General features: G+C 41.0%; 2 protein-coding genes across 4 annotated transcripts in view; both read right to left on the reverse strand.

Annotated features, from left to right (window-relative positions):
- Positions 1–13,692, reverse strand: part of LOC101834096 (torsin-1A-interacting protein 2) — a 30,633-nt gene that overhangs the window by 12,009 nt on the left and 4,932 nt on the right. Inside the window, exon 1 of one of the 3 annotated variants that reach the window (XM_040738523.1) lies at positions 12,570–12,665. The exons of 1 other annotated variant lie outside the window; for it this stretch is intronic. The gene's annotated coding sequence lies outside the window, so the exon portion shown is untranslated. Of the gene's footprint in view, positions 1–2,209; positions 2,345–12,569; positions 12,666–13,692 lie in introns of those variants that run through there. One more of the 3 variants, XM_040738522.1, reaches the window with a different exon arrangement.
- Positions 99–2,212, reverse strand: Tor1aip2 (torsin 1A interacting protein 2). The gene has a single exon (XM_040738525.1). The coding sequence runs from the start codon at positions 1,951–1,953 to the stop codon at positions 1,558–1,560; it is 396 nt and encodes a 131-aa protein (XP_040594459.1). The 5' UTR covers positions 1,954–2,212; the 3' UTR covers positions 99–1,557.

The raw sequence follows: 13,692 nt of genomic DNA on the forward strand, positions 1-13,692 counted from the left end.
TTAATGACTGGCTAGTCTTCAAGTTAGCAGTCCACACAGTTTTATTCAGCAATGTACCAGGAGAACCTCCACATGATGGACACAGGCAGACACAGGAGTGGCTCACTAAAAACAGTCTTTATAGAAACAAACACAAACCAGGGTTTACAACGTGTGGAAAGCAAGCTTTGTTGCGTATCAACAGCTATTCCTTCTTCCACTTCCACCCTTAAAAGATCAGTCTTATCAGCGGAGGCGGTGTGCCATATCTGGGCAGGGCCAATCTTCTCCTTTGCCAAGTTTATCTCAGACTAGTGTGTGAACCAGTACCTGCTAACGAGATATTTAAAAAAATCTGCCGAGACGGTTCAGAAAGATTTTATTTCCAAATTAAGATTTGTATAAAGAAAGCCATGTGTCCCCTGCTGTCTGGCACAATAAACCATACTGAATTCATTTAAGAAACAACTGTGAGAACAAAATGCAACCATAAGGACCCTGGGGTCAGGGAGAGAAGAACCTAGCTCTCTGACAACATTCCCTCCACTACATAAGCACTGGATCACCTAGAATCTCAAAAGGGATTTAAGAATTATTCAGTGGCTTCTCAGATATTCCCAGGAGTTTTTCCTAAGTTGCTTAACTCCAAATCTGATTCCATGATTTCCATGAACAGGAGAACCCAGAATGTGGCCGATGCTCAGTAACACATTCTTATGTGTAAAACAAAGCATCCACTAAACTAGCCTTAAATTGTATGGAGTTAAGTGTTATCGTTTGTTATAAATTCTATAGTGCAGGTTATTTTTCCATTTCCATGGGAGGACATTAAATTCAGTCACCACAAGACAGAACAGTCTTTGGTTATGGAGAGACAAGTAAGTGTAAACTGGCAGCATTCTCAACCCTTTTTTTTGTAGGATTTGACAAATAGAATGTGAAAGGACCAATTATCAACACTGTAATTGAGGATAAAAGTGTCAAAGATGATTTTACATATATATATGAAAAAATTCTGTATATACATACACATCTCACTATTGATCAGTATATAAGGAAAAATTTAGAACAATGTAGTGTATTAAAATTTACTATAATAATCTAGAATCCAGCTACAAGAATGTGTTCTCATAAAAGTTACTGTTAGAAAAAGTTAATGGGGCATACAACATGGGGCCTCCCTCCAGCCCACATTACCAATACTTAGGAGGGGCAATATAGTTCTAAAGCATTTGTATGGATTATAGGTTAGTCTGGTTTTAAGTAAATAGTTTGTAATACTGGCTAAATCTATGCTAAAAAAAAATAATAAAATGCATAGATCACAGAAGCAGACCCAACAAGTTAAGCAGTTGGCAAAGTAGCGACAGTCTGAGCCAGATTTAGAAAGGAGGGCCTCGGGTCAAACTCAGTGGAAGAGCACTTGCCTAGCTAGCATGCGCAAGGGCACCCAGATTCAATCCCTAGCACCTTAAAAACATAAGAAAGAAAAAGAGAAAGAACAGAAACAAGTCACTGTTCATCTCCCCTAGGCTATGAACACAAAGCCCTGGAGTCTTCATGGTTCTGTTGCAGAAGTCATTTGCTCTGGCCAAGTTTTTTGTTTAAGGTTTTATCTGTTCTGGTCAAGATTAATTGTAATGCAGGATTAAAACCAGCTACTCTGGAGTCATGTATCCTTTTTCTAACCAGTGGAGGACCCAGAAGAAATGGGTGACAAGCTTTCTCAAAGGTCCACCTGGTGAGATTTTGAGGTGCCCACTCAAGTGGGAAAGACCAAGGCAGAACAAGGCTTCTATTAGCAGGATTGTCAGGATAACATTCAGGGCAGTAATCAGCCCTGTTAATACGGTCTAAGAATACTTGGTAACATTCATTTTCAACAAGTTCAGTTTGGTATAACCAATGCCCTAGTTCTAAACTAGGGAACCATTGCTGTCCACAATCAGGGCAGTGTGAATTATCGGAGAACATCTGGACTGAGAAAGACAACACAAGCAATGTAACAGCAAAAGGCAACAATGACAGAGAGAGAGAAAGGCAGTAGGCAACAGTCAGTCTTGTTACAGGCTTCCTTTAGCAACTTCTCAGTTCAACAACACTTGACTGTTAATTCTGGCTTGAACCTCAATGCAGTTCTTCAAAATCTTGTCGTCTATTTTTCACTTAATTGCAACTCAGTCTCTGTACTCAGGGACCAGTCCAGTCTAGAATACTACCAGTCACTTACTAGCAGCACAGATCACAGAATAGCTCCTTCCAATCCCAACGCCTTAAGGAAAGCCAGACTCTAGTCTGAGCTGTTGAGCAGTATCAGCTGGTGATGGTGTCACACAAGAGCACTCTGCTCTGCCGGTAAGGTGATTGTGCGTGGTAAAACAGTCACTGGCAAATCCAGTGAGTCTTGTTTTGATGCTGGCACTCTTGCCTGATGACTCTTTACAGTGCTGTAGTAGGGTCAGGAAAATCTCTTCAGTGGATCCAATGAAGTCTTGAAAGGACCTTTATCTGGATCCAGTCACAGAGGAGTAGCTGATGTTGATCGTGCAGGATGGTCTGGAAATGCGTCACATACCTGCAAATGATAAAACTTCAGACGACTCATATGGGCTTTGCAGTTGCTCACAATACTAGAAACATGCATTTGAGAATTATTTGCATTAGTCAAGGTAAATGACAACAGTCTCATGGGTTTCCCCACAACTTAATTTCTGTCAAACCAACCCAACCATTTGAGAGTTACTTTTCTGGACAGTGAGATGGGTTTTGAATCACTTAGGATTTATACGTGGATTGGTGTGGTTTTTCTTCCTTTTGGGGGCGGGCTACATTTTTTTTTCTACTTCTTTTGTATTTTGAGACTAAAAGATCTATGTATCACTTCTGTGAAATAGGTACCATAAGGTATTGCCTAACATGTGGGTACCAATAACTATGACAGCCTTCCCAACATAGGCTTCAATCTAACCATGAAAAATCTTAAACTATTAGGCATTTATTTATTCATTCATTCATTTTTTTTGAGACAGGGTTGCTCTCTGTAACAGCTCTGGTTGTTCTGGAACTCACAGGCTGGCCTTGTGAGATCTGCCTGCTTCTGCCTTCCTAGTGCTGGGATTAAAAGTGTGCACCACCAACAGCAAGCTAGACAGTATTCTTAAGCAGCTAACTATAAAAAGTTAAAAACTCTTTCGAAAGTTGAAAAAGGATAAATGGAGAAGGTCTCACTGTCTTGTTTTCCTGTATAAGTTGACACACACTGTCAGTTTAAGATGACCTGTAAAACACTGCCATGAGCAACAACTGAGCTACTCATGACCTGAAGTAGCAGGCACAAGGTAGGGACACATGGATCAAGATGGCTGCGTGGGAAGCAGCAGTTTATCAGATTACAGTATGTGTCCTGCCATTCTCCAGTAGTTTTTATAAATCCTGGGGCTCAATCATGTGGCAACAGGGACATTGAAAATAATGTAACAGGGGTCTCAAAAGCAGGAACTACAGGGCTGGACCTACTCAGCCAGAGCAGTTCTCAAGAGACTCGGGATTTTACAATGACAAAGGGAAAGGCAAGTGAGCCCCTGACAATATAAAAGCAGGACCAAATTCTAATAGGAGACAGGGAAGCATATATGTAGCCACATGCTTTTTGAGGTTAGGTAACTGGGTACCAGGCTACCAATTCAGGTCCTCAGTTTCTAAAGAAATATCTGAGAGTCAAATGAGGAATAATAGATTTCACTGACAAGCTGATAACAGCCCTCATAACAAAAATTTCAGCTGCTAGATTAAGTCTTGGGTATCTAGTTATGATACAGACAGATAATAAACAAGCCCTCCATAATCTTGAAGGTTATTAAACATACATCAATGAAAAGTGAAGTTATGTAAGTCTGGCATTTAAAAGATACAGAACTTAGCCAGGCGTTGGTGGCGCACGCCTTTAGTTCCAGCACTAGAGAGGCAGAGGCAGGTAGGTCTCTGTGAGTTCCAGGCCAGCCAGGATAGGCTCCAAAGCAAAACAAAACAAAACAGGATAGAGAACTTTGGATGTTTAGAACATAACTTTGGATGTTTAGAACAAAACACAGTTAAAAATCACAATAAAATAACTATGGGGAGACTAATAATCCTGCAGGGGCTCCAGACACTGTAAGCAAAACCATTTCTCCAAGTTCACCATCAAGACAAAGCCCTGAAGGCCTCAGGAATCAGAATAGCTCTACCCTTCCCTCAGCATACATCTTATCCCTCCAACTTCACTGTCAAACAAGCACCATACCTCAAATTACTCATGAATAAGAACATCACTGCTACCTGTTCAGACAAGCCACCCTGGTCCTTCAAACTATTATAGTAAGAATCCAAAAGCGGTTCCAGCCTCTTCACTCATTCTTTATACTTAACAAATTATAGATTGGGAATGAAGAGGGAGCCAAGAAATGCTCATGGAAAGACCCAGCCCTAATATTAACAACTTCACTACCACTATTTGCTTGAAAGCCTCAGTACCAACTCCATACCATTCATGTTAATCCCAAGAACCTCGGGCCTTCTCCATGAATTGTTGCCACAGCTGAAAGTGTATGAGAAAATACCCAATACTTGGTTTTATATACAACTTTGCTGTTGATGTTTGGTCACTAAAGCATAAACAGTCGAGACCTGGGATTTGTGTACTTTCACTCTGTGTTACAAGGATCTCATTCCATATCACAAGTATTTCTTTAACATACTTTCACATTCCATTTGTTTGGTATGTGTGTATGAGCATGGACATGCCATAGCATACACATGGAGGTCTGAGGACCAGGGTGTCAATCCCAAGTAGGTTGTCGCTGGACTTGATGACAAGCACCTATACCCTCAAACCATCTTTCCAGTCTTAAGAAAGTAAATGAAAATAAAGGACAGCCTGAATCCCTACTTTTTTTTTTTTTTTTTTTTTTGGTTTTTACGAGACAGGGTTTCTCTGTATTGTTTTGGAGGCTATCGGTCCAGCCCGGCCTCAAACTCACAGAGATCCCCCTGCCTCTGCCTCCCGAGTGCTGGGATTAAAGGCGTGCGCCACCACCGCCCGGCCTGAATCCCTACATTAATGATAAGAGTATAAATTAATATAACCACTTTGGAAATTAATTTGACAATATCCATAAGCTAAGAAACAAAAACCCACTAAAAAACAAAACAACAAAAAACCCTACAGTAGGGCCAACATCAAAGCTTAAATGCATTCATATAACCCAAATACTGTACAAAACACAGATCTGCGCCGGGCGTTGGTGGCGCACGCCTTTAATCCCAGCACTTGGGAGGCAGAGGCAGGTGGATCTCTGTGAGTTCGAGGCCAGCCTGGTCTACAAGAGCTAATTCCAGGACAGCCTCCAAAGCCACAGAGAAACCGTCTCGAAAAACCAAAAAACAAAAACAAAAACAAAAAAAACACAGATCTGCTTTTTTTGTTTGAGAACACGAGCACTTAGGAGACAGAAGCTCTAAGGACTGCAAGTTCCAAACAGCCAGGGTAAGTACAGACATCCTCCCTGACGAACAAAAAACTGAATTCTATTTAAATCCCCTAAAATGTGTATACCAATTAACAGTAATGGCTTTATATGGGTTAAATAATTTAACTATTCTGATCCTGTTTCATTCTTCTTAATAAATGTTAGTATAAAACCCCAAATCTACAAGTTTTTTAAGATATGTATCTTTTAAATTTTGTGTGTATGAGTGTTTCCTTTCTTGTATGTATGTGTATGATATGTACTCCTGGTGTCCACAACAGAGGTCAGAAGAGGGTATTAGCTCCCATAGAACTGTATACAGACATTTGTGAGCTGCCACATGGGTGTTGGGACTCAAAACAGGGTCCTCTAGAAGAACAACCAGTGTTCTTAACCACTAAATCATCTCTCCAGCACCACACCCCAATCTGTTTTGTTTTTAGACATGATCTCATGTAGCCCAAGCTGGCCTCAAACTCAATATAACTTTGACCTGATCCTTCTGTCTTGGCCTTCAGGAGTGGTGGGATTACAGGCATACCCACCACTTCTGGTTTATGTGGCACTATGGACAGAAGCCATAGCTAGGTAGGCACTCTACCAACTGCTTACTTGTCTGCTTGCTTGTTTGTAGCCTGATCGACCTAGACTTTCCCATGTAGATCAGGCGGGCCTCAAATTAACTCAGATTAAAAGTGTGCCACCATGCACCAGTCCAAATCTACCACTGACACTACTGATCTATATATTATGTATAACATTTTTAAAAAAATCTTTGGGGGGCTGGAGAGATGGCTCAGTGCTTAGGAGCACTTGCTGGCCTTTGTAGGACTGGGTTCCATTCCCAGCACCCACAAGGTGGCTTATAATCATCAGTTGTTCCAGTGGACCCAATGCCCTCTTCTGATCTCCATAGGCACCAAGCATACAGGCAAAACACTTGTACATAAAAATAATTATTTTAAAGTTAAAAAACAAGAAAAGGTAAGTGTTTTGATTCTCTAGGATTATCATTTTAAGTATTTTCCCCTGGGGTATTCTGAGGTTAATAAATAACTGTTAATTGTCTTCCTTTTGTATAATAGCTTCACCAACTTTTTTTGATTTTTGAGACAGGGTTTCTCTGTGTAGTCCTGACTGTCCTGAACTTGCTCTACAGACCAGGCTGGCCTTGAACTCAGATCAGCCTGCCTCTGCCTCCTGATTCAAGGCATGTGCCACTACCGCCCAGCTAAGTTTTACTATATTATACACAAAGTAAAATGATAAGCACTTCGTATCCCACACCTAGTTCTGAATTCAGATGGCATAGTAAGGATTTATTATCTTTACAACTGAGCACACACACTTCTCTTCACAACAGTGGACAACTGAAAAGTATGCTAGGCTAGCAAACAGCTGCAAATGTTCTCTCTCACTCCAAACTGACAGTAAAACAGGTGTGGCCATGCACATGTCCAATGGATCGTGCATGGACACACGCACATTGCAAGCATACTTAGATGAGGGGGAGAACGACACATGACACCACAAATAAGCATAAAGAACTATTTTAGACTTTTATTGGCACAACTGTATCTACTCTGCCCTGCCTGATTCACTCCATGGCTCAAATTCTGTCTGCAGGTTCAGCTTAAAACATCAACAGTCAAACATTTAAAGCTAAACTGCAGTTTGATCTGATGCCAAACTTTTATTTTTTTGTACTAGGTAGTTGCATCTAAATCTGTTAGTATCTGTCTATTATTGCAATATCCTGGGTATATATTATCTTCACTAACTGGCAACAAGTGTTTAAACAAGTGTGAAAGAGTTTAAAGTAAGGGGAAATACTCCTTAGAGATGTTTTTAACATAGAAACTAGATTCTTGAGGCAGTTCAGATGCTATTCATACTTTTGTTAGTATGTTTTTCTAACATTGTTTTTCTGAGTGCGAAAATAAATCTTTTCCTACTTCCTTCCAAGTTATTTTGATGACTCTTACACTCTAGTTTAAGATAATCATATCAGGAAATAGCAATGCACAAAGGATCCACGAAGTTTGCTAAGAAATCTAATACTGGGCAGTATAACTGACTCAACTTTTTTTTTATTTTTATTTTTTGGTTTTTACGAGACAGGGTTTCTCTGTATTGTTTTGGAGGCTATCGGTCCAGCCCGGCCTCGAACTCACAGAGATCCGTCTGCCTCTGCCTCCCAAGTGCTGGGATTAAAGGCGTGCGCTCTGACTCAACTTTTTGTTTTAACAGGCTTTCCCTCCCTCTAGCCCAACCTGGCCTCAATTGTGCCTCTCCTGTGTCAGCCTCACGAGTGCCTGAAATATACAATGAGACCTGATTATGACCCCCAATTTTATGTCAACTTCCATAACCATTTTTTTTTGGAGTTTTGTTATGTAATCGAAGTCCTCCAGCCTCAGCCTCTGACTACTGGGATTACAGATGCTCTCTCCACACCTTATTATTTACTCACTTGTTTTGTAGTTGCTTTGTTTTGGTTTAGTTTTTTGAGACAGGATTTTTATGTAGCCCTGGCTGTCCTGGAACTTGCTCTGTAGATCAGCCTGCCTCCGCCTCTCCAATGCTGGGATTAAAGATGTATGCCACCACACTTAGCTTATTTACTCACATCTAGTCTTTTAAAAACTTTATCCTATGTATCTTTATATAACCTTGTTGGACCTCAACCTCAGATCTGCCTGGATTGTCTCTACCTCTCAACGCTGGGGTTAAAGGTGTACATTACACAACCTGCTCTGTATTACTTCTTTGAGATAGGGTCTTTTCTCACTGAACTGGGAGGTAGGCTGGTGGCCAACAATCTTCCTGTTTTCCCTACTCCTAACCCATACCTCCTACTCAAAGGGCTGGGGTTATAGACAGGGTAGCTCTTTGGTTGGTCTAGAACTAGCTATGTAGACCAAGCTGCCTTGAAAAATCTATTATACCTACTACTACCAGCATACAGAAAAGTTTAAGGAGACTGATGATGCAGTCTCCTTACATGCTTCATTCGTATTTTATGAGGTAAAATTATTAAAACCAAGAAATTTAACATGGATGTCTATTAATGAAGTTACATTAAAATTTCATCAGTTTTCCCATTAATGATCTTTGTTGTTCTAGGTTTCAAGCCAGGATCCTGTTAGACCAAGCAGACTACCCTTGTAGAGGGTATTCACACCTCACTCTACCTACTATCTTTCCTAAACTGCTAAGCAGCTCCTAGCATGTAACACCCACAAGGCATGATGAACAATAGGATTAACCTCCTAAATTAAGGCCTCACATCCTATCTGGCACCTCTCTAAGCTGCTAAACTCTATAAATATAAGGGTTTGAGGTGCTCTACAGTTTGCTGTTAGATTTTCTGTTTTGCTTCCCCCCAACGTCCAGCAACCAGTTTTATGTTAAAGGGCCTGATTACCTGAAATCTGTATCAGTGAATCTCTCTATGAACTTGGAAAAAAAAATCTTCACATTTAAAATAGATCCGTTACATTTAGTTTTTATTTCTCCTCAGTCTCTACTATGTAAGCTTCTCAATTTTACCTTATCTTTTGTGACCTTGATAGTATGGAAGAACAGTATCAGTTTGGACAAAGTCTGTCAATTTAAGTTTGTGTAATATTTTATTGTTATTTGGAAGACAAAAAGTTTATAGAATGACCAAAACTGAAGCAGCAACATGTCCACACATTACTTAGGTTAACACTATGCTTCTGTCTTACAGAGTATAAACCTTGACCACTAGGTTTGCATACTATCTCCACTGTCAGGTTACTGTTTTCTTTGGCAGTTAATAATTATCTTAGGAAGCCGGGCGGTGGTGGCGCACGCCTTTAATCCCAGCACTCGGGAGGCAGAGGCAGGCGGATCTCTGTGAGTTCGAGGCTGGGCTGGACCGATAGCCTCCAAAACAATACAGAGAAACCCTGTCTCAAAAAACCAAAAAAAATAAAAACTAAAAAATAAAATAAAATAATTATCTTAGGAGAGATACTTTAAGAGCACTCAACAGTCTGATTCTCCTCTAGCTTTCACCGATTAGCATTACAGGCAGACGTAGCATGAAATAATTACAATAGCACTGCCTATAGTGCTACTTGTTTAAGGGTGACTTCCTATTTCCTTTTTTTTTTTTTTTTTTTTTTTTTTGAGACAGGGTTTCTCTGTGGCTTTGGAGCCTGCCCTGGAACTAAGCTCTGTAAACTAGGTTGGCCTCGAACTCTGAGATCTGCCTCCCAAGTGCTAGGATTAAAGGCGTGCATTAACCCCACCCCGCCCTTTCTTTCTTTACTGTATTCAATTTTTCATGAGAATCATTAGCATTTCAAGGAGTTCATCAGAATTACAAACTCATAGACACATTATCCCCCAACCTCTGAAAACCCAAGGAATTCATGCCAAAATTTAATAAATTTGCCAGATGATCCTTTTAGACAGAGTATCCCACTGAACCTGGAGCCAGGCTGAGGTTACAGGCAAGCACTGGCCACACCTGACTTTTTACCTGCATACTGGGATTGTAGCTAGGTCCTATAAAGCTAACATTTAAGGAATACCTCTCTAAAGAAAATAATTAACTCCCTTTATTATAAAATCCTGTTTATCACTCACTTTCAAAAGACAATTTGTAACATGCCTTGAATATGAATTGTTTTCTCAGTCACCACTAATAAAACCAAAGGTGACTGGCTTCATCTTCTAAGGCCCTAGTGACATTACTATTCTCAGTATTTCCTAATAAAATGTTAAACAGTGGGCCACATAGTTACAAAGCATTCACACTACAGCTTTTATGCAAACAAATTATAAGTCAATCCCTAGGCTAACTCCCGTCTACAGATATGACCCAACACCCACAAACACAGAACATATGCCAATCCCCTCTAGGCCGGGGCCTGAATGACTGCTCCTATGCGAACTTGAGTTCTTAACCACAGTGGGATTCTACCACCCAGGTAGCCAAGGCAGAGACAGCAGCACATAACACTACTAAGATACAAAAAGGTCTCAGAGCCTGTAGCCATTAAATGGAAACTACACTAAATAAAGTGCTGCTTTCCTCCAGGAAAACAGAATAAAGCAAATCTAGGTGGCTCTATCTACACCTTCAGAAGGCAAAACTAGTATTTTAAGTTTGGTTTTGTCAGGTACTAAAGCAAAGCAACTAAAAAGCAATACATGGGGGTGGGTAGGACGACAGGAGGGAGGGGAACTGTGGTCAGGATGTAAAATAAATACATTTTAAAAGCACAATTTGATCCGTAGAAGTAATGAAATTACAAGTGAACTTTCTTCATTTCATTCTGATTACCAAAATCATGTACTATAATCCCTCTGACATTAGTATACCGCAAAGAAACCCAATTAGTAATAGCTATTTCTCTTTCTGTACTTAAATTTCATTTAATATTTGAAACAGCCCTACAACTCCCCACTTTACTAATAAGGAAATAGACTCAGAAGCACAAAGTTATCTGTCAAGTCCTAAGATCCTCAGGCCAGCAATGGGAGCCGGGACAGAACACGAAGTGCCATCAGCTATGACTCCAAAGTCCGTGTACATAAGCACTGTCAGGACACCCTAGACAAAGGCCTGTCTTTTTTTTTTTCCTCGAGACAGGGTTTCTCTGTATTGTTTTGGAGGCTGTCCTGCAACTTGCTCTGTAGACCAGGCTGGTCTCGAACTCACAGAGATCAGGCTGCCTCTGCCTCCTGAATGCTGGGATTAAAGGTGTGCGCCACCAACACCCAGCCAAATGCTCGTCTTAATGCACAAAATGTATGATAAAAGCATAATGGAAATACAGCCCAGCATGGTGGCATAACTCTTTAATCCCTGCACTTGGTCTGGTGGATCTGAGTTCAAGACTAAAATAGTCAACAAACAAAAAATTCTACTTTATTTCTCAAGTAACCATCTTAATTCTGGTTACTTGTTTATTACAGAAGCTCTCATGTGGTATCTCTTACATTAGGAGGGAAACTAGATTTAAAAAAAAAGCTTGAGTCAGGCAAAGTCACATGATAACCGCAGCAAAACTGGTTATCTAGTGTGGACTCTGCATCCAGATCAGTCAACATTACTTAAGAAAGAGCCTCAAAAGTTTCCGTAGTGATCATCAGGTTGTTCATCCCAATCCAAAAGATTTCCCGGAACATTTAAAGCTGGCAGTTCTGGGACCCAAAACCTCTCATATACTTAAAATACACAGGCACTTGGGGTGTGGTGGGGCATACCTTTAATCCCAGCACTCCAGAGGCAAAGGTCAGGCCATCTCTTGAGTTCGAGGCCAGCCAGGCTAAATACAGAAACCTTGTTGTGGGAGTTTTGAAAACACAGGTAACACAAACCTGGCATATTTAATTAGAAAAGTTAACTCATCCCTGAATCTATGAAAACAAGCCTAAAATCTGACAAGACCGAGAGTACTACAGATTTTGTTCAAAGAAAGAAAAAGAACCTTAAAAAATGGGTATTAAGCACAGCTGAGTACATAAATTGGTAAGCAAAACATTTATAGGTCTTATTAAAACTTCAAAATTAGCCAGGCAGTAGAGGCGCACCCCTTTAATCCCAGCACTAGGGAAGTAGAGGCAGGAAGATCTGGGAGTTCGAGGCCGGGCTACACCAAGAACTCCTGTCTCTAAAAACAAGACAAAAACTTTCAAGATTGTCCCTTTCAGCACTATTAGTAACTGAAAAACGCACATGTTCTATCTTTTAAGGGTTAGAATGACTGGTAGGACCCTGATATGCCGAGATAAAAAGAGAAACAAACACCTACAGTAAGAATTCTCCTTTACATTTCAAAACTTAAAAGTAATTCTACTTATCTGAAGTCCCTACCAAAAACCTACTCTCACCTTGTTTCATTTTATGCTTGAAAGATTCCAGGTATATTTTCAGCACCTTCCCGGAAATTATATACCCATCCCAACCTACCTCGACTTCTGTTTGTGCCCTGGGGAGGTGGGGGTTGGGAGGGATCCTTTCTCAAAGACCTTTTGAGAGGAGAAAATAGCAGTTCAGACACCAAAACGTGGTAAAGTTGTGTATTCGTTTTGCTTACTTACAAATTCCAGCCAAGTTTTAAATCATGGGACAGTCAGGATCAGCGGCGACAAGGCTGTTCCTCCTGCTCCACAGCGCTGGTCTGCAACCCCCAGCCGCCACGGCAGAATGTCGCCTGTCCCGCCCACGTGACGTGAGCTCCGCAGGGAGGAACCCGCGGAATGCTGGGACGGGTAGTCCCTTGGCTCCACCTCCCCGAGCTGCTCCCACTAGACTTCCCGGAACCTCAGAGCTTGGCCTCAGCCGTCCAGCCACGTCCCACTTTCGCCTCTCAAAGCTGAAGTGCCTATAAACATGCTGCAAGACTCTGACCACCTAGTTCTTTAAAATAACTTGAAATTCACTCCTAGAAAAACCTACGAGAGCAGTACAGTAACAGACAGTACCTACAGATAAGGGCGAGCACCACTCAGACACGACTTTGAGCCTAGCTTCTTATCCTAACTACAGGCTATCCTCAAGCTGACAGCTTAATCAAAATCTCAGTTTGCGCATGTGTCAATGGGGACAAGTCTCCATACCCACATGAAGTTGTGAAAACCAAAGTAACATGTCTGCTAATGGACAATAGTAGACTAGGAATCAAAAATAGCTATTATTTTGGGGCATAGTGGTAGATGCCTTTAATCTCAGCACTCAGAAGGCAGAGGTAGGCAGATCTTTGAGTTTTAACTTTAAGACATGGTTTGAGTTGCCCAGACTTATCTGGAACTCATTCTAAGGCTCAGCTTAAACTCAGGATCCTTCTTCCTGTATAGAGGTAAACAGGCCTGTGTAACCAGTTACACTTTCATTTTTACAGTTTTAAAATTTTTCGGTGGGAATGAGTGGAGCCAGCTACTTTTACTTACTTATAGCTTACTTATAGTATTTTCATCTTTTCCTTATTTGACTTTTTGAGATAGGGCCTCACCATGTAACTCTGGCTGGCCTGGAGCTAACTATGTAGACCTGGCTGGCCTGGAACTCAGAGTCTGTAGATACAGTGCCGGGACTCCACGTATGTACTACCATGTCCATTTTTTGTTGTTTGTTTTTCGAGAAAGGGCTTCTCTGTGTACCTTTGGCTGTCCTGAAACTTGCTTTGTAGACCAACCAGGTTGGCCTGGAACTCCCATAGATCTG

The sequence above is a fragment of the Mesocricetus auratus genome, unplaced genomic scaffold, assembly GCF_017639785.1.
Source record: "Mesocricetus auratus isolate SY011 unplaced genomic scaffold, BCM_Maur_2.0 Super-Scaffold_100676, whole genome shotgun sequence".
Lineage (NCBI taxonomy): Eukaryota > Metazoa > Chordata > Mammalia > Rodentia > Cricetidae > Mesocricetus > Mesocricetus auratus.

What these genes read in the sequence shown, in the direction of transcription:
- Tor1aip2 (XM_040738525.1), bottom strand. Translation starts at nt 1,953, where the DNA reads ATGTTCTCCGATAATTCACACTGCCCTGATTGTGGACAGCAATGGTTC.